The sequence below is a fragment of the Puma concolor genome, chromosome B3, assembly GCF_028749965.1.
Source record: "Puma concolor isolate L17-30 chromosome B3, mPumCon1.1.hap2, whole genome shotgun sequence".
Classification (NCBI taxonomy): Eukaryota; Metazoa; Chordata; class Mammalia; order Carnivora; family Felidae; genus Puma; species Puma concolor.
The window spans coordinates 75,386,643-75,406,847 of NC_141672.1; the positions used below are offsets into that span (position 1 = coordinate 75,386,643).

At 52.7% G+C, this 20,205-nt stretch overlaps 2 protein-coding genes, 1 long non-coding RNA gene and 1 other non-coding gene across 5 annotated transcripts in view; 2 read left to right on the plus strand and 2 right to left on the minus strand.

The window, feature by feature from the left end:
• REM2 (RRAD and GEM like GTPase 2) lies at window positions 1-6,161 on the minus strand. 2 transcript variants are annotated; one of them, XM_025919283.2, is made up of 5 exons: window positions 4,257-6,161; window positions 2,677-3,018; window positions 2,362-2,435; window positions 1,427-1,634; window positions 1-1,068 (listed from the first exon to the last, which is right to left on the minus strand). In XM_025919283.2, exons 1-5 carry the CDS (start codon window positions 4,357-4,359, stop codon window positions 773-775), a joined length of 1,023 nt encoding a protein of 340 aa, XP_025775068.2. In that variant the 5' UTR covers window positions 4,360-6,161; the 3' UTR covers window positions 1-772. The 2 variants fall into 2 exon arrangements, with proteins under 2 accessions (XP_025775068.2, XP_086566286.1); XM_086710160.1 differs by lacking the exon at window positions 4,257-6,161 and adding an exon at window positions 3,164-4,248.
• Window positions 6,162-8,847: 2,686 nt separating this feature from the next.
• LRP10 (LDL receptor related protein 10) lies at window positions 8,848-14,322 on the minus strand. The gene is made up of 7 exons (XM_025919814.2): window positions 13,704-14,322; window positions 13,264-13,308; window positions 12,611-12,743; window positions 11,687-11,877; window positions 10,553-11,570; window positions 10,091-10,220; window positions 8,848-9,964 (listed from the first exon to the last, which is right to left on the minus strand). Exons 1-7 carry the CDS (start codon window positions 13,735-13,737, stop codon window positions 9,377-9,379), a joined length of 2,139 nt encoding a protein of 712 aa, XP_025775599.1. The 5' UTR covers window positions 13,738-14,322; the 3' UTR covers window positions 8,848-9,376.
• Window positions 13,249-20,205, plus strand: part of LOC147580073 (uncharacterized) — a 37,180-nt gene continuing 30,223 nt past the window's right edge. The window contains exon 1 of the long non-coding RNA XR_015252508.1: window positions 13,249-13,487. This is a non-coding gene — a long non-coding RNA (uncharacterized LOC147580073). The remainder of the gene's footprint in view (window positions 13,488-20,205) is intronic.
• Window positions 19,786-19,891, plus strand: LOC147580074 (U6 spliceosomal RNA). The gene has a single exon (XR_015253035.1). It is a non-coding gene; the product is annotated as a U6 spliceosomal RNA (small nuclear RNA).

Below are 20,205 nucleotides of genomic sequence, written 5' to 3' on the forward strand. Positions count from 1 at the left end.
TAGTAGAAAAGTTCTTTATTGAAAAGGGAAGGGTGGCTCTTTTGCTGGGGCCTCCTGGGCCCAGGGTACTGCCTGCTCAGCTCTTAACAATGGCATCTGAAGGCAAGAGTCTGTCCAAACCTTACCTTTAATAACCTTAAAAGGGAAGTGCCGTGATGTAGTGGTAAATCACAGAATCGATTCTGAAAAATGGCACTTCCAGGCCTTTGCCTTTAAGAACTTCTTAAAGGCAAAGTGGACAAGTGCAGCAGATAAGAGCCAGCACGTTTTGGGAAAAGTCTCAAAGAAGCATCTCCAGTGTTTTTACCTTTAAGGATGTCTTAAAGATGAGGCGTGTTCGCGCAGAGAACTGTAAAGAGGTCTACCAAGCACCTTTCCAGTTCTCACTTTTAGGGTCTCTTTACAGGAGAGGTGGTCAAGCGCGACTTAATAAAAGTCAAAGTAGCTCACAGAACTATATCCCCTCCTGCCCGCCAGAAGCCGCCTCGCCCGCCGACCGCAGCGCGCCCGCCCGCAGGTCTGCGTCCTCGCCTTCTAGGCGCTCTTGGGCGGGGAGGTAGCCAGGGCACGCGTGGTGGCAGGGCTGGGGGCGACGCCCACCAGGGGCTGGGGGCAGGGGGCCCGCCCCCCGCGGCCACACCCGCGCGCCCTCGGACTTTTTGGTTTACTAGACGGTCTTCACAAAGGAAGCCGTACGGGGGCGGGGCGGGGTGACGGGGTGAGCTGAGGGCGCGGTGACCATGGCGACCGCGGTGGCCATGACGACCGCGGCTCAGAGCACGGAGAGGTCGTGACACGACCTGGAGCGCTGCTTGAAGAACTTGGCGTTGCGCGGCACCAGGTTGGCAAGGAAGCGCTTGGCCTTCTTGGTGAGGCTCTCGCGGCGCGCGGGCGGCGCGGGGCCGTCGGGGCTGCCCCACTCGGGCCGCGGGCCCCCGGCACGGCTCCGGCCCCGCCGCAGCCGGATCTGGCGCACCGCGCCCTCGAAGAGCTCCCGCGTGTTGTGGTGCAGCGCCGCCGACGTCTCGATGTGCTTGCAGCTCAGTGTCCCTGCCAGGTGGCGGCCCTCTGCAGGAAGGGACAGGTTGAGGAGCCCGCGGGCTACACTGGGCCCGGGGGGCCGGGGCCAGGCAAGGGTGGGCCTGGGGAGATGCCCGCTGTGCAGTACAAAGGGGTCCTGGCAGGTGAATCTCTTGCAACTGAGAACAGGCAAGGATCAGGTGGAGGGTCTTGGTGGTGCCGAGGGAAGGAGATAAAGGGGCCTTGGCGAAGAGGTGAGGAGTGAAGAGAAGGGGTTCTCTGGCGCTAGACATGGGTATTGGGAGTCTGCCCTTAGCCTGTCCTGGAAGGGTAGAAGGTCCTTGTGAAGAGGTCACTTGGAATCTCCCCTGAGATTGCAAGTGTTAATTAGGTCCAGGATACTCACCCTCCAGTGAGACCTCCCGCGAGCGGGCTAGGTCGCTCTTGTTTCCAACAAGGATGACAGGGAGGTCGTGGTGGGGCCTCTCAGCCCGGAGCCGAAGTAGGGTCTCTGGAACTTTGGAGAAGCTTCGTCGGTCGGTGACTGAGAAGACGATGAGAAAGGCATCCCCGGTCTGAAGGCAGTGGTCCCGCAGCCAGCCCCCTGCATCCCCCTGCATGTGGGCAGAGAGTGGTGGGATGTCAGGGCTGGAGGCATGGGAGAACCTGTTCCCCACCTACATCTCAAGGATGAGGAATCTGGATGTGAGGGAGAAGCCACCTGCTTAGGACAGCAGAGCTAGTTAATGGCATAATCTCCATCCCTAGAGTGTGTTGTGGAGGAGAAAGTAGTTTGTAATGTGAGCCCCGCATGGAAGAATTGGGGAGATAGGGTCCTAGGCTAGGGTAGCCCATCCTACTTTCATATGCTTAAGCTCTTAACTTAAAAATGAATGCTCTTCAGCTGTATGTAATCTGGCCTCTCATTTCTATGTGGTAACCATTTTTGTCCAAATATTCATAAATCCTCACTTATTTCCCTTCCCTGATATTCCAGAGCCCTGAGCTCTTGTCCCATCAGGTAAGACTCTTCCAGGCTGAAACACGTATGGATGGGGTCAATTTCAGGGTGTGTAGCCTGGCTTGCAGCTTCAGGGTTTGTCAAATTCAGATCCTAACTTTCCTCAGGGTCAGAAGATCCTGGAAAGACAGCGGCTCTCAGTGCCATGGTATGCACAATTGATGTGGGCCTTTGCTCTCTGGATGACACATATGAAAGGTCATATGTCCAGTACATATTAAAACCAGGGCCTACAGAGCCACCCACCTTCAGCCAGACTTTGCCTCTCCCCAGCTCTCCTAGGTTTCATTGCCTGCTTACAGCCCTGTCTTAGTTCTTACCTGTTCCCAGATGTCATAAACAATTAGAGTCACTTCCTCCTTATCCACCATGATGCGTCTTTCATAGGTATCCTCTGTTGGGAAATAAGGACAGGGAATAGAGCCCATCAGGAGGCTCCCCAACACTCATGAGACCTGGTAACCAGGGACGCCTCAGATCCCAGCACCAGGGACCCCCTCCAGGGAGGTTGCCACAGAAAGCATTGCAGTAACTTCTCTTAGGTTTTGGCCTCTGGGGGCTGCTCATGCCTCTTGCATCCCTGACTAGGGGTCCGCAGGTGCCTTTGACCCTTTCAGGGTTTCCCCTCCAAATACCTGGGTTCTCTGGCTCATGAGCACCATCTCCCTGGAGACCGCCGAAAGTGCCTGCTAGGGTGCTCTTGCCCACGCCGCTCTCCCCTACCAGCATGACCTTGAAGATGCCATCTTGTTCGGTGGGGGCTGCCTCCCCTGAGCCCAAGGAGTCAGAGGAGCCAGAGGATGAGGCTTGAGGTGGCCAGTCAAGTTCATCTATAGCTTGGGCACGCCGCAGCTGGTGCTTGTAGGGAACAGGCATACTGCCTCTTCGTCTGGGTGCCCCTGGGGCTGGTGGTGGGCCACCCCGGTCCAACCCTGCCAACAGCTTCTCTGGCTTCTTCAACAGTGTGGCATCTGTTTCTGAGGTGGGGGGTAGGCAAAGAGAAAGAAGCTATGAGTGAAGGTATGCCTGGCCATCTGCAGAGGGCTCAATCCTGGCTGCTCTGGCTTCAGAGGCCCAGGTGATGACCATGCCCCAGAAGGAGCTGAGAATCTTTGGTCTGACTTCTTACACTGAATTCCCTCAGAAGCCTGAACTGGTGGGGCTCTGAGGAGCTGAGCTGAAGGCTTAGCCAGTGTGGTTCCAGCCACAACCTGTTTAAAACATGCCCCATGCAGGGGAGGCACCTGTGCGCAGGCTCGCACACCCACTCACTCTTCACACTGACACACAGGCACACCCCCAGACTAGGACTCTGGCCCTGAGGGCTGCCCCTGTTTCCACCAAGAGGCCCTGCCTTCCACTGCTTCCGCACTGGTTGTCCCCACACTGGGGAGGGGCACAGGGGATGAGAAGCTGAAGCTGCTGCCCAGGTTCTGGGGGGTGGGTACTGGTAGAGTCAAAAACTTTGTGGGGAGCCTATGCCCAGGGAAGGGCCTTTGCTCATTACAATGTGTGCATTGGGTCCCCCTCCACGGTGTGTGAGAATTGCCGCCTCTTCGCTTCTTCAAATGGCCCTCTAAGTGAGCACTCCTGGTGCATGGCTGTGTGTGAGAACCCTTCTGCATCTCTGACCTTCCCGTGAGTTCCAGAGAATCTTGTGTTCATGATGAGGTAGAGGGAGGGAGGGAGAGAGCGAGAGAGCGGGAGCATGAGCGAGAGGGAGAGTGACAATGCATGGGTCAGGGTAACTGGAGGAAGAACGACAGACACAACAAAGGGGGATGGAGAGAGGCTGGAAATAGCCCAGGATCAATACTTGGCTGGCAGCCAGGGCCTCCTCGAGCCAGTGAAACCCTTACAACAGGTCCCCAGGGTAGCCCCCAGCCTGTGATTCCCAGGCTTGTGGGCTGCCCCTTTCCTTTCCCCCATCCCTCCTGCCCATCCCAGCCTCATGGGAATGAGGCTGACCTAGGGGCTAAGCACCAGTTTCCCCAGCGAAGCCCCGGAGTGATGGGGGGGTGGGGGTGTTTAGGCAGCACTCCGCAGCCCCCAGCCCAGCCCAGCCCCAGTCCTGGTGTGAGCGGGAGGCTTCTCCACTTCCCGAGTTGCTGTTTGGGTTCAAGCTCCGTCGGCCGCCAGTTCTGACCTCCCCACCAGGGCTTCAGCTCCCACCCCCCGTGGTTTCTGCTGGAAACCTGCCCAGCTCAGCCCTCACCTGGTATGGGCGTCCCGGGGGGGGAGGCCTGGTGGCTGCCGGAGGGGCAGAGTGCTGTGGTTTCTGTGTCTGTGTCCATGTCCGTGTCGAGGTCCGTGTGCATCCGTGTGCGTGTGCAGCCCAGCCGCTTGCAGTCCCCGCTCCCTCACTCAGCAGCACTGTCAGCTTTTCCCTTAAATACCACCCCCATTCCCCCCCCCAACACCTGGGGAAGTTGTCCCGCCCCCTGATGAGGTCACACATGCTAATGAGCAGTGATGTCAGCGGGATTCCCTCCTTTCTGCCCACCCCCCCCCCCCTTCCTTTGTGTGGCTTCCCTCTGGGAGCACACACACTGCGGAGTCTGGCTAAGACCTGAACAGACTGGAGTCAGAGGAGCAAAAGAGACAGGCGTTCAGAGAAGTGGGCTGAGGGGTCAGTGGGTAGGGAAGTGGAGGATGGCCAGAGGCAAGGGCCCAGGGACTGGGAGTCCAGGAACCAGGACTGTGCGTCATTTGTGTACTCTCAGCCTCCCAGCCCAGTGTCCAGCTCAGAGTGGCTGCTCAGTGGCTAAATGGAGGGCCTGGAGGCAGAAACCAAAAGACACCGGTCACCCTGGCACCAAGCTTCCCCATCACCCTCTCCTTTCCCATACCACCCCTTCTGGGTTAAGACACACCAGAGTAGCCACTTCCCAGCTGGGCCCCTAGGCAGATGGGGGCTCTAAGGAAGGGGAGATGGCTGCCTTGTTTGGGCAGCTTCATTCTGTCACTACGTTTAGGTGGATGCGAACCATGTGGGCTCCCCTTCTCTCCCTCCCTGCCAGGCCCACCAACCTGGTGTTAGTACACAGGTTGAGCTTAGCCCTCTAGAAGTTCCCAGTCCCAAGTGCCAGCCCCCTCTCCACACTCTCCAGGGCACCACCAGGCCTCCTGGGCTACACGATGATGTCTGCGTCTTTGTGGGAAGCCAGCATGGCACCTCTCCTTTACTGCTCCTTTTCTGCCAGCTTCCTTTTCCCTGTCTGAGTGCCAGATCCTTTTTCGGGTGGAAAGGCCCTTTCCCTTCAGATCGGCTCTTATCTTTCTTCCCGACGCTGCAAGCACCCAAACATACCTTCTGATTTTCTGGCTCCTCCTCACCCCATGTTTGCCAGGTGCTGTGTGAAGCAGCTTCCTGCATTATCTCCTGTCATTCTCATGACCTGAAGGCTTAGAGTGGTAGGGGGGTAGCCTGTCCCCAAATCAATCATCAGCTGGAAAATGGGGACACCAGGATTCCCACCCTGGTTCTTCCAACGCCAAAGACTGTTTTTCATCTGCCTTGCTGCCTTCTTTGTCTTAAATATTCCAACTGTCTTCTATTATTTGGAACAGTCTGTATTGTAATCTTCAGGGGACTCCTCCAACGGAAGAGACAAATAGTAATCATGGACTAATGTGCAGTAACACTTCACTGACCGGAGATGAACTACGGGGCAACGTTTAGGGTCTAGGGGGAGCAGAAGGGACCCCTGAGCAACTACAGTACTTACATACTTTACTCATTGGATAGACTCTCCAGGCTTCAATCACAGCTTCCCTTGTCCTTATTTACAATTTCAGTATGTGTCTATGTGTTCCTATAACTCATTACAGGAAATTACAGAACATTAGAGTAGCAAGTGACCCCTGATCACCCAGTAGCAAGGGCAACAACACCACAAAATACTTTAAAGGTGTCATAAGCATTTAAAAAGTCATCTAAGGGGCGCCTGGGTGGCGCAGTCGGTTAAGCGTCCGACTTCAGCCAGGTCACGATCTCGCGGTCCGTGAGTTCGAGCCCCGCGTCGGGCTCTGGGCTGATGGCTCAGAGCCTGGAGCCTGTTTCCGATTCTGTGTCTCCCTCTCTCTCTGCCCCTCCCCCATTCATGCTCTGTCTCTCTCTGTCCCAAAAATAAATAAACGTTGAAAAAAAAATTTTTTTTAAAAGTCATCTAAGAGCATTTTGGCAAAAAGGCAAACAGCTTCCCTGACACTGTTACAGCTTCTGAAAACATTGTTATAGAGAAGCCATTGGTTTCTATGAATGATCCTCAGCCATCTGGAAAAATTTGTGTTCTATTGCAGATGTGCTGAAGACTGTTTAGAATGATTTCCTTCCAAAATGAGTTTTAAAAGTTTTATATTGTAAAGGGGTGAGCTTCATATATCTGGAAAACCCACTTAGGTGGTTGGATTAATTTCTATGATACCATATAAGAGTGAGACGGGGGCTGCAGACCCCAGGAAGGATTATTGACCATGACCATTGACTGTGCTTTGGGTCACAGGAGCCAGCTGGGTTTCACCTTGAACCACTCTCTCTCTTATCCCACTAGTAAGAAGTGGAGGAGGGAATAACCTGAGAAATGTTGGCTCTCCTCCACGGGAGAGTCTGTGGAATAGTGGGGCAAGGGTGAAATTTGGAACTGAACCAATCCAGGTTTAAATCTGCCTCTGTGTAGAGACTGGGCTAGTCTCCTAATTCCTCTGAAACTGCTTCCAAACCTGTGAATTGGGATTATGATGCCCATGGCACAGCCTTGTTTTGAGGGCTCACCACACATGAAAAAGGATCTGGCACTCAGCAGGTTGCCCAACTATCTGATGCTCCCACAACCTCAGGCAGTGCGGCTAGGGGTCCCTCTCCCCTCCCAGCAGGGCCTGGAGCTTGGTTCAGTCCCAGATTCTTAAGGACTCAATGCTGGTATGTGCTGTTATCTCAGATTCCCAGCCTGATCTCCATCTCATGCTGAGACACCTCCCTCCTCTGCACTGAGAGCCTTGACAGGAGTCCCATGCCCCAATACTGGGCACTTTGGATAGTGTTGTCTCTGTCCTGATAGGATGTGAGGTGGCTTTGTTTCTTTTTCCATAGGGCTTGGTGCAAATAAACTGCTCCCCAGTTCCCCACCCTCTCCTGGGTGGGACCTTCTGAGTTTCCCATGTTGCCTGTACAAGGCTAAGTCCCCTCTTCCCACCAACCTGGGGCTTCTCTGTGGCTGACAAAAGTAGCATTACCCTTTGCACCTTCTAGAGCATACACCCAGCACCTAGAGAAACTTCTTTCAGGCTCAGGACACACAGCCCTTCCTAGTGAACTCTACCCTCAGGTCTTCCCTCTGGCTTCCTGAAGCATTCCACCCTGAGGAGCATTCTTTTAACATGTCTTTGTCCACAAATTACAAATAACACCAGGAGGTCAAAGATCTGGAGCAGGACAAGTGATGAGGCTATCAGCTGAAGGAGAGGAGCAAGGGAGAGGGTGCAGACCAGGAGATGGGGAGGTGTGGAAGGAAAATCAGCATTCCCTGCTTCCCTGGGCCTTTCACTAGGGGAACCCAGGGACTGTTAGCACTAGGGAAGGAAGACCCAAAGGGAGAAGGGTATGCAAGGATGGGGATCTCTGAAGTCCCTTCCCCAATCTCTGGAGAGGGTCTGGAGTCAAAGGAATCTGGGTCTTTCCCAAGATCCCTCAATCCAGGACTATACCATATTCACTCTCTGCCACTTCCCTAGGCTCTTGCTCACTGAGAGGAGGAAACATGCGGTTGGTGCTGGGTGTGCGGACGTGGGCTGAGACACAGACAGGCTGTAATTAACAGGGCCCTTCCGCCAGAGGCTGGGGCTAGACCAGGCCGGCCAGGAAGGGTGAGGGCGAGCCTGAGGAGAGTCTGCTTCTGTTTGGGAATGCCTCGGCTCCATGCCACCCCTATAGACGCCTTCTGTATCCCTTGTCCCAGTTTTCATTTCAAACTCTGGGACGGCTTCTGTCACCTCACTTACCAGAGGCTGGGCTCCAACATTTCTCCAGGTTATTCCCTCCTCCATCACCCACTCTAGCTCTTCAGCTCTGGCCACTGCTTACACTCCTGCCTCTTTTCTTAGGAGGCCTGGGGTCCAGCCTGCAGCCCTAGCCCTCACATCTGCTTAGTTTTCTTATCCTGTGGATTCTCACTGTTCCTAGAATCCACAAGTCTATTCCACCTATGGACCACATTCTTCAGAGTCTAGTTTGGGCCCTCTTCTAGGCAGACCTTTTTGGATTTGGTCAAAGTGATGCCAGCATCTTCACACCCCAGACGTTTATGATTTTTTTCTCTCAACTTATTTTTGCCTGCTTTGAGGCATCCTGGCCAAGAGTTCCCCTATCTTGCACAGGACAGACTGTAACTGCTTGGTGGGGGTGGAGGGTAGAGGCCAGGAGTTAAGGCTCCTGCGTTCCCCTAGAGACATTCTGCTTCTATGATCTGTGCTCTGGGAGTACTCCATGAATGGGAACATTCCTGCTACAGCGCCCAGCTGGCTCACTAGACTTCCGGCCTGGTGGTGAGTAAAGAGGCTTGGTGCTGACCCCTGGTGTCAGTCACCGTAGGGCTGAGCCCCAGGTAATAGGTGGAGGTGGTGGAGAGGGTCAGTCCTTAGGGTTCCTAGAGTGGTGTAAAAACCAAGGGTATGTGGTTAGAAGAAGTAGGAAGAGGGCAGCGTTCCGAGGGCAGAGCAGAGACCTTCACAGGGAGGGGCAAGGCGAGGGGAGCGTAAGCTGAGATGGGTAGAGACAGGGCTCAGGTTATAGCTCATTTACAAAAATCTTAAATTTCTGGTTCTTTTATTTTCAACCTTGACTTGCTGGGCAATGACCTAGCTATGGGACAAAAGCAGTTTTTGTGCTCTTTTTATGAGCCAGGCCCTGCAGGAAGGATCACAGTCGGCAAAACCTCAGGCCCTGCCCAAATCCTTCCCTTGGGTGCTGGAGATCTCCAGCCAATTGACATTCTGGTGCTGAAAGGCCACTTTGGGGTAGGGGTTTGGTAAGGATGGAGTGTCCGGGCCTGTGACCCTTTAAGAAATTTACTTTTTAAAAACAGCCACCTGAGTGGTGGTGTGGGAAGACAGTGGTGGTAGAGAAACGGTGGTCTCTGGGCATGTGCGGAGGGAGCTCTGTGTGAGCCCTCTCCCTTCCTGAGGGATACCTAATTTTACAGCAGCTACACAGGGTCACAGGAGGCCTGCCAAGTCCCCTCAGACAGAGGGTCAGGGAGGGAAGTAGCGAAAGGGAAGCTGAGTTGCCCTCTAAAGGGTTGTCACTGCGACCAAAGCCCCCAAGGGAGCTAGGTCACCTCAGGCAAGCAGTGGCTCATCCTCTGCTTCGACTACCCAGACCCCTGGCTCAGCCAGGGGCACCAGAAGCACATCGTCCTCATCCTCTGGGGACAGGACTGTTGTGTGGGGTTCAGGTGGGGTCCGGGTTGGTCCTGGGGGCCGAAGGCTGGGCAGAAGGCGGCCTCGCAGGGCCTGCACCACTCCAGACAGCAGTGATGACTCTGGGGACATGGAGGGCGGTGGCCCTGGGGCCTCAGAGATGGTAGGGAGGGCTGGAGATGTGCTGGTAGATGGGAGGGGAGCCTTGACGGGCAGTGGGGGTGCCTGTTCCCCATCCTGCCCACCTTCCGCCCCACCCTCACGGGCCGGACCTGTGTTGCCATCTAGGGACTCAAGGGGAGCAGCAGAGGGTGTGACCTGGGATCTGGTCTCTGGGTTCCGGGCTGGGGGGTTGGTTCGAGGAAGCAGGCCCCAGCGGCGTAGACGGCGCACCAGGCGGCGCATAGAGCGGCCCCTCTGGCGGCGGCGGGCACCTGAGGCACCCCCTGGAGTCATATCCTGGCGCAAGATCTGTAGCAGAGAACGCAGGTTGCCCAGCACTGAGTTCTGCAAGGAGAGGAGGCAGACATCAGAGTCAGGGAGGTGGGGAGGGCCAGGAGCCTCAAAGAATGGTACAGGCGCAGGGCCACGGAGGCTGGGAAGCAGGAAGTACTGGGCCGGGAGGTCACTTACATCATTAGGGTTCTCCGTAGGGAAGTCCTCTACTGGTGGGATGGCACCCTGGGCAATGAGCTGCCCATAGGAGGGTGGGGCCTGCTGCTGCACAATCTCAGCCTCCATCCGGGACAGGGGCGCGAAGATGCTGGACGGAATGAGGGCAGCTCAGTCACAGGTGGTGCCGGCCAGAGCAGCCTGTCCTAGCCTGGACACGTCTTTTCCCTCCACACCCAGGCCAAGACCACTGAGCTATGTATGCCCTGGCTTTCCCAAGAGCCATGCGAGGTTCCCCTCCTTCTTGGAGACTGCCTTCAGGATCTAGACCTGTCCTTTCCTCAGAGGAGCACCCCATCCCCAAGCTGGACAACTCCAGAAGCCAACCCAGAAGCAGGTCACCAGAGCCTGTCCCCAGTGTGGGCACCCTCAGGGTCTTCCCCTCAGCCCCCCGCCCCTGCAGCTGGCTGCACCCTCACTGACCTGTACTCCTGGGTGCGAATGGCATAGAGCTTGCAGGTGCAGCCCAGGGCAATGACCAGTAGCAAGCCGCACACCAGGCTGCCAATGACCGCAGCTGTAATGACCTTGCGGGGCAGGGCATAGGAACAGTCCCACTCATCGCTGCCGTCGGCACAGTCTGGCTGCCCGTCGCACACCCATGTCTCATACACGCACTTCTCGTCCCGGCAGCGGAAGTTGCCAGGCTGGCAGTGCCGGCAGCGTCTCTCGTCTGCTCCATCAGCACAGAAAGTCTGGTAGTTGCAGCGGTCAGCGGGCAGGTAGCAGGCTGTGGTGCTGGTTGTGCCAGCAGGCCCACAGGGGAAGTGTCCAGGTGGGCAGCCGGGGCAGTTTTCCTCATCCGTGCCGTCGGCACAGTCCCATGAGCCATCGCAGCGCTGGGCCTCACTGTAGCAGCGCTCACCGAGGCCCTCACTAGCCCCCAGGCCAGTGCCTAAGCCGCAGGGCCGATCCCAAGGCAAGCAGTAGCCTCGCACATGGTAGGTGGCGTTGAAGCCCCGACCATGGCTCCAAGCAACTGTGTGGTAGGCCACGATGGCCTGGCCAGACAGCGTCTCCACGGTGACAGACTTGCCATTGCTGAAGTGGGTGAGGCTGCGCAGTAGCCGAGGGGTCTTGGGAGGCCCAGGGCCATCATACACATGTACTGCATCTCCATAGCCCAGGTCCAGGGCCGTGAAGCGCACTGCCAGGCGCCGGCCATCATGGGGGTCCAACAGCCAGAGGCAGGACTGGGGGTGGGAGCCTGAGGCCAGGTGTGAGTATCCAGGGGAAGAGAAGACCCCGTAAAAGTCTTCCAAGGTATGATTGCAGGGTGGGGTGGGGACAGGGGCTGGGGTCAGGTCAGGGAAAGGATCTGAGCTGCAACCTGCTTCATCAGAGCCATCGCCACAGGCATCAATCCTGTCGCAGCGCTGGGCCAAGGGCACACAGCGGTGGTTCAGGCACTGGAACTCCTCCTCCAGGCACATCAGCCAATCTGCAGAGACATCATGGAGAAGACACCATGAAGCACCAGAGTTGGTAGGATCCTCCCCTCCTCCCTGGGGCTTCTATTATCTGTTCTTCTAGTCCCATGGACAGCGTACAGCATACCTTGGCTGTAGGAGAGCAGGAAGCCCTGGCCCACGGGTGCTCTGGCCCCAGCATAGCTGTAGGTGATGGTGACATTGCCCCCAGGCAGCTGCAGAGGGCTGGCTGGTGCCTCACACAGGGAGATCTGTGGCTGGAGAGGGGAGCGCAGGATTAAGCGCTCTGAGCCACAGGCCAGGCGCAGTTTTTGGAACCTAGATGGGTGGAAGAAGGCAGGATGTGAGATATTCGTGACCACCACTGGTTTCTTCCTCTCCCAGTGCCGTCAGGCCCCTTGTACCCCAAGAAGCACAAACCCCTGCTCATCCATAATCCAAACAGCCAAATGAACTCAGCCAAATTCCTTTGTAGTCAATGGCAATAGTCCTAACAGAGGCCCGTGGCAGCACGGCATTCTGATCCCTCAGGCTCTCCCCAGACTGCCCTCTCCCTTCACCTACTCCTTTCAGGATAAATTCATGGAGAGTGAACTCTGTGAAGCAAGTAGCCAGGTACTTAACATGGGTCCCAATCTTATGGCTCAAGGTCAGAGGAGACTGAGGAGAGACCTGTACCGTTTAAAACATCTCGGGAGGCTGAGGTAGGTTCTAAGCTAATTAGGAATAGCTTTTGAAGCCCAGGCAAGGATGTGCAATGGACTGAAGGACTCCTCAGGGCAGCCATATTGGAGCCCAAGGACTGTTTCTAGAGTGACTGCTGTCCTTCAGAGATGACTAGAATCCAAGCTAGATGTCTGCCCCAGCTCACCTCCAATTTACTGTGGCCCACAATAAGCCAGGTTTTTAGGGAAGACTAGGCCAAATCAAATCCTACTCTTTCCCCTGTTGACAGGAATGGAAATTCCATGAAGAAGTGATTCCTGAAGGCTTTCCCATGGTGGAGGGGGTTAGGGGAGGGAGGGTAATAGGGTCTTGTCCCGTTTCTCACCTGACTGTCACAGTCTGCTCCTTGCTGCCCAGGATGAGCCACGTGCAGTTGGCAGGTGAGCTGCGGCTGTCCCGCAGGGGCCTCTGTAAGGTACCCTGCACTTCCAAGAGCACTGCCGGGGGGTCCTCACAGGCTGGAGAGTGAGGAAGGTAGGGACACTGGTTGAGAGCCCATTACTGTCACAGCCCCTGCCCCCAGGCTTGAGGCTTCTAAGGGTCTGAGCTCTTCAAGAAGGAGCAGAGAAACTGCCCTTCTCCAACCACACATACACACACTTTAAAATCAGTCTTCAGCTGGCCCCCTTCCTTCCCACACTCATTATAGCTTCACCTTAAGTATCAACACCAGAAACAATCTGAGGTTGGCTTTGTGCCAGCCGCTGGACCAGGAGGAGCAGGAAATACTGTCTCTACTATCAGGGAGACTACATTGCAGCTAGGGAGACCAAGCATGGATATTTGGAAAAACAAAATAGTACGTAACTACCAGGTGAGAGCTCACACTGGATGTTTCCCCGTTTGTAAAATAAGGGTGGATGATCTCCACTCTAAAACTACCGTAGGTGCCAGAGGAATTTAGGGAAGAGAGAATCCTTCTCAAGGGTCTTCTCTCACTACCAAACCCTTGGGGCCCCAGGGGCATCCTTTACGCACCAGGATTTGGGAAAATGATCCGGTCTGGATAGGCCACAGCGCCTCCTAGAGGAAGAGCAGGAAAGGACAGGAGAGTTAATCGCCCTTAGTTTTCTTCACCTGAGTAACTCAAGGAGGAAAGGAGCCATCTGGGATTTCCGGGTAGTTTATGGGAAAGGGGCAGTGGAGCAGGGGAGGATGCGGTGTGTGACCTCGAAGGAAGCCACAGCAGCACGGCCGATGGGGTAGGCACGCCGATCTAGGGAAGCCTGAAGGAGGATGAGGGCTGAGGGGAGTGGCTCGAAGCTTCCCGGAGGTTGGGGAGGGAGCTTCGGATGCGGCGGCAGGCGCTGGGGGGCACCGCCAGGCAGGGAAGGTGGGGGACGGCAAAAGAGAGCGCCCGGACTCTGACAGCCCCAGGGGCGGGGTGTCGGGTTAGTAGTCTTGTTTCGGTTTCTCACCTAGGAGGAGGAGGAGGAGAGTGGTGGGCAGCATCCTGAGTCGTCCGGGGGTGCAGGAAGAGTCCCGGAGCTTCAGTCGTCTATCCAGTGGGAAGGCGGCGCCGCTCCGAGCGTCCAGGCTCCCCACTGCCGCTTCCCCGAGGGGGCTGCATGGCCCGGGCTCCCCGACGGGTGCTCTGGATGCCAGGGCTGGGGGCGGGGAGGCGGCGACCGTCCGGGAGCAGGGGCGGTGCCTCTCGCCAACTTCGGAGTTGTTTTCCCCCCGCCGCCGCCGCCGCGCTCTATCCCGAGGCCGGCTTCGAAGCCCCGGGAATCGGTTCGAGGCCCGGCGCTGGAGCGCGCCCTCGCCCAGAGCCCGTCCGCAGGCCGCGAGAGCCCCTGTCCAGGCCCTGCCGCCACCTGCCGGGGCTTGAAGCCACTTCCTCTTCGAGCCAAACTTTGCCGACGGTCAGCCCCCAGGGCCGGCCCGGGCGCGGCTCAACTTCTCCTGCGCGTCCAGCCGGCGGGACGCGGCGGGGGAGCAGGGGAGGGGGATTGGAGGCTCGGCCCAGCTCCCCGGCCCTCGCCCGGGCGGTACCCCGGCCAGCCCAGGGGTTGGAAGAGCCGGGCGGAGGGAGAGGGCGGGTGACGAGCCTGGCCCCACCCCTGCCAATCAGCGCTCTCGCCCCGCCCACCCTCTCTCCTTAACCCCTTTCCGGCCCTGCCGGGACCCGTCAGACCCGCCCTCGGCTAGGCTGTCCGCCTCCACTTTGAACTCGGCTTTGTTCGGTCTCTTCCGTGACACGTTTGTTAACAGGACTCGTTGGCCAGAGGACAACTGCTTATTCCGTAACTGTCTTGTCTTTCCTTTGGACCCTTAAACTCTCAGTACTTTTCTTGTCCCAGTGTCTGAGATCAGGCAGCACTTTTTGTCGTGAGCCTCTATTATAGCAATTACCACACGGTGTTATAACTATTTGTTTACTCGCCTTTCCCGCCCCCGCCCCGCCCCTTCTCTAGAAACTGAAACTTCCTGTAGGTTGGGGCCTAGAATGTTTACCTTTGCACCCACGGGGTTTCTCTCCTACTAAGACACAGTAAGAACCCAATATATGGTAAATAAACGAATAAATGTGCCTTCGCCACTTGCTGGCTCTGTGACCTTGAGAAAATCACTTAACCTCTCTGCTTCTCATTTGTGAAGCAGAGTTAATAGTGCAACTCCCTTTTAAGGTTGTCATGAACATTTAGGGCGTTAATGCACGTTGAGCATCTAGGAAGTGCTCTGTAGTTCAGAACAATTATGATTAGTCACAGAAGATATTTCTTATTTATGTGGGCTGTTATTCCTGTGGCACTGATAGGTAATATTAATAAACAACAATAGCAAATACTTTTTGAGCTTTTTTCACACTTCAGGCACAGATCTAAGCACTTTTCATGTATTTGCTCTTTTAATCCTCACAATCTTGGGAAGTAGAAACTATGATTACTCCCATTTTACAGATAAGGAAACTCAAGCACAGGTTAAGTATTTTGCCCGAGATCACGGATCTAGTAAATGATGAAACAAAGCCTTGAGCCTAGGCAATTTGGCTCTGGAGAGAGTGTACATTTGGACCCTTACTACTCTCTGCTCTCTACAAATGGTACAAAACAGTTTTCTGTCCATGACATTTGTTGTTGGCATCAGTTTTGATATTTTCAAAACTGGAACCACAGCAGGGTTGGCCATAAAAAGGCCCTTCTTCCACTTGGACCTTGGTCCCTTGGTCTCTCTGCTGTGCCCTCTGCTGTACTCCTTCTGTGTGCAGCCTTTGGGATTAATGAGGAGTGAAATAGAAGCCTGAGTGTGAAAAAAGGATGTTGAGCAAAGGTAAGGAAGGCAAAGAGGTGGGAAAAATTAAAAATATTTAAGTTCTAAAAGTGATCTTGGAGGTTTTAGTTAATTGCTGTCTTTGTTTTCTATGCTTGGCAGATGCCTTGAACTTCAAGGAGCATACTGCCTACTTGGAAAGAGAGGTCAGATACACAAATGAAAGAATCCAGACAGCCATGGGGAGTATCCATGTATATGTACACACACACACACACACACACACACACACACACACACACACACACACAATGGAGTATTACTTGGCAATCAAAAAGAATGAAATCTTGCCATTTGCAACTACGTGGATGGAATTAGAGGGTATTATGCTAAGTGAAATTAGAGAAAGACAAATATCATATGACTTCACTCACATGAGCACTTTAAGATACAAAACAGATGAATATAAGGGAAAGGAAGCAAAAATAATATAAAAACAGGGAGGGAGGCAAAACATAAGAGACTCTTAAATGTGGAGAACAAAAAGAGGGTTAGTGGATTGGTAAGGGGCATTAGGGAATCTACTCCTGAAATTGTTGCACTACATGCTAACTTGGATGTAAATTTAAAAAAAAATTTTTTTAAATGAGTTTATACTCCAATTAGTCCAGTGAATTTAAGTGTCCAGGTCCATATAAGTCACATCCTAGGGGCACCTGGGTGGCTCAGTCAGTTGAGCATCTGACTTTGGCTCAGGTCATGATCTCGTGGTTCATGAGCTCGAGCCTCGCATTGGGCTCTGTGCTGACAGCTCGGAGCCTGGAGCCTGCTTCCAATTCTGTCTCCCTCTCTCTCTCTCTGCCCCTTCCCTGCTCATGCTCTGTCTCTCTCTCTCTCTCAAAAATAAATAAACATTAAAAAAATTTTATTTAAATCACATCCTAGAGCATTAAGTACATTTAGGAAGGGGCCTATGATGTTCTTGGAAATCTTTGAGGAATTATGAAAGGTAGTGGAAGTAGTGCGGAACAGGCAGATGTTTGGTTTTCAAAATGGTAATATCCAACTTTTATAGAGTACTCACCTCTAGGAGGCACTGCTCTAAGCATTTCACATGTATTATCTCATTTAATCCTCACCACACCTCTAGGAAGTAGGTGTTATTTTTGTCCTCCTTTTATAATTGAGGAAACTGGGTCATAGGTAGGTTAGATAACTTGCTCAAGATGAAACTGCTAGCACATGCAGGAGCCAAGTTGCTATGGTATGAATGTTTGTGTCCCCTGTCCCCTAAATTCATATGTTGATTTCATAACCCCCAAAGATGATAATATTAAAAGGTGGGCCTTTGAGCGATGTTAAGCCCATGAGATGGCGCCCTCAATGGCACTAGTGCCTTATAAAAGAGGCCCCAGAGAGATCCCTCCCTGTCTACTATGAGAGGACACAGTAAGAAAATGTGGTGGTGAACAAAAAAGAGGGCCCTCACCAGAAGGTGACCATGCTGGTACCTTGATCTTGGGCTTCTCAGCTGCTAGAACTATGAGCAGTAAATCTGCCCAATTGGTGGTATTTTCTTGTAGCAGATGGGCTAAGACAGTTGATACCGAGAAGTTGGGGTGCTGCTAGAACAAATACCTAAAAATGTAGAAATGGCTTTAGAACTGGGGCAGAGGCCTAGATGCATGCTAGAAAAAGCAACATTGTTGCGAACAGACTGTTAAGATGGTTCTTGGGAAGGCTCAGCAGGAGAGAGCTGTATAGATCTCAATCTCTTTAGATTACCTAAATGGTAAGGAGCAGAATATAGATAGAAATATGGAGGGTAAAAGTCACCCTGATTAGGTCCCAGACAGAGATGAGGGACATGTTAATTGGAAACTGGAGGAAAAAAGAGATCCTTGATATGAAGTGACAAAGAGTTTGGCTGAATTGTGTTTGTATCCTGGTGGTTGGTGGAAAGTAAAACTTGAGAGTGATATTTGGGGCTCAAATTGGATATTTGGGGCTCAAATGTGGGGCTCAGGCTCACAACCCCAAGATCAAGAGTCGCATGCTCTGCGGATTGAGCCAGCCAGGTGACCCAGCTGGCTGAAGAAATTTCTATGCAAAGTGTTGAGGAAGCAGCCTGGTTTCCCTTGAATACGTATAGTAAAATGCAAGCAGAGAGAAATTATTTAAAGGTGGAATTGGTTTGTTTTGTTTTGTTTTTAATTTTAAACATTTATTTATTTTTGAGAGACAGAGAGACACAAAGCATGAGTGGGGGAGGGGCAGAGAAAGAGGGAGACAGACTCTGAAGCAGGCTCCAGGCTTTGAATTGTCAGCACAGAGCCTGATGCTGGGCTCAAATCCACGAATTGTGAGATCATGATCTGAGCTGAAGTCGGACACTTAATCAGCTGAGCCACCCAGGCACCCCTAAAGGTGGTATTGTTAATCAAAAAGGATGCAGAACCAAAAATTTGGAAAATTCTTATCACGATCTAATATTCTATATATCTTACTCATTTATCATGTTTATTGCCTGTTCCTCCCACAAGAATGTAAGTGCCATGGGCAGGGATCTATTTGTCTCCTGGTGTATCCCTAGTGCCAAAAATAATATCTGGCACAAAGTAGGTATTCAATAAATGTTTACTGAATGAATAAATCAATGATTGCCAGTCATAGGCATCACATAGTTGATGTCTTTTAATTCGCTTAACTACCCTTACAGTTTTTAGCCCCATTTTACCTTATTTTTATTATTTTTATTTTTTAGCCACATTAAAAAAATTTTTAATGTTTTTATTTATTTTTGAGAGAGAGAGAGAGAGAGGGAGTGTGCACAAACGGAGTGGGGGCAGAGAGAGGGAAGCACCGAATCAGAAGCAGGGTCCAGGCTATGAGCTGTCAGCACACAGCTTGATGCGGGGCTCGAACCCTTGAACTGCGAGATTATGACCTGAACCGAAGTTGGCTTTTAACCCACTGAGCCTCCCAGGTGCCCCTTTTTTAGCCCCATTTTATTTTTTTATTTTTTTTTTAATATTTATTTATTTTTGAGACAGAGAGAGACAGAGCATGAATGGGGGAGGGGCAGAGAGAGAGGGAGACACAGAATCGGAAGCAGGCTCCAGGCTCTGAGCCATCAGCCCAGAGCCTGACGCGGGGCTCGAACTCACGGACCGTGAGATCGTGACCTGAGCTGAAGTCGGACGCTCAACCGACTGAGCCACCCAGGCGCCCCGTTTAGCCCCATTTTAAAGATGAGGAAATTGAAGCTCAAGAACATTACATAACTTGGGGCCACCCAACTAGTAAGTTGTGAAGACTGGATTCAAACTTGGGTTGTGTAACTCCAGAGCCCTTGTTACTGCCTCTCTATGTGCTGGAAGCTGTTTTATTTATTTTATGTATTTATTTATTTATTTTTTTTTTCAACGTTTATTTATTTTTGGGACAGAGAGAGACAGAGCATGAACGGGGGAGGGGCAGAGAGAGAGAGGGAGACACAGAATCGGAAACAGGCTCCAGGCTCTGAGCCATCAGCCCAGAGCCTGACGCGGGGCTTGAACTCACGGACCGCGAGATCGTGACCTGGCTGAAGTCGGACGCTTAACCGACTGCGCCACCCAGGTGCCCCTGGAAGGTGTTTTAAAAGACTAATACAATGGGGGTGGCTGGCTGGCTCAGTAGGTGGAGGACGCAGCTCTTGACCTCCAGGTTGTGAGTTCAAGCCCCACGTTGAGTGTAGACATTACCTTAAAATAAAATCTTAAAAAAAAAAAAGAAAGATTGATATAATGAATCAATCTATAGGAGGTTGTTAGGTATGATGAGGAGTCTCTAAGCCATGTCATATGATAAGCTGTTTAAGGAACTAGAAAGGCTTTTTGCCTAAAGAAAAGCTTGAGTGAGGGTTTGACCATATGAGAACTAGATCCAAATATGTGAAGAGCTATAGCATGGAACAAGAATTTGTTTGTTCTGAACAGTCGGAAGGGCAGAGGCAGGAATTAACAGAGCAAATAAAGTCAGTCTATTCCCTGCTTTTGAGGTACAGAAGCTGATGCTACAGGTAGGGTTGGTGCTGAGGGACAGATGTCCTGGGACTTCAGGGTTCCTTGGCAATGCTGTGACTCATGAATTTCAGGATGGCATAACTTCCCAGAAAAAGAGGCCAAAGAAGCTTCTAGAAACAAATTATGTTCGATGCTAACATGAAGCCAAGACAGTGAAAACACAGAAAAGGCCTGGGCTGTGAAGAAAGAGGTCAGGAGGGCCCTTTAAGGAGAAGTTTCAGCACTCAGTTTAGCAGCACATATGCTACAACTGGAACCATACAGAGAATATTACATGGCTCCTGTGTAAAGATGACACACGGATTCATGCAGCATTCTGTATTTTTATTGTACACATAAAACTAATAGAACAATGTATGTTCATTAAACTTCAATGTTTTTTAATGCTCATTTTGTTTTTTAAAGTTTTTTTTTATTTTGAGAGTAAGAGACAGAGTGTGAGCAAGCAGGGGAGGGGCAGAGAGAGGGAGAGAGAGAATCCAAAGCAGGCTCTGCACTGTCCACACAGGGCTCAAATTCATGAACTGAACCATGAGATCATGACCTGAGCTGAAGTCAGATGCTTAACCGACTAAGCTACCCAGGCGCCCCTAAACTTCAATTTTTTTTTTTTTTTTTTTTAAAGGAAAAGTTGCACTAA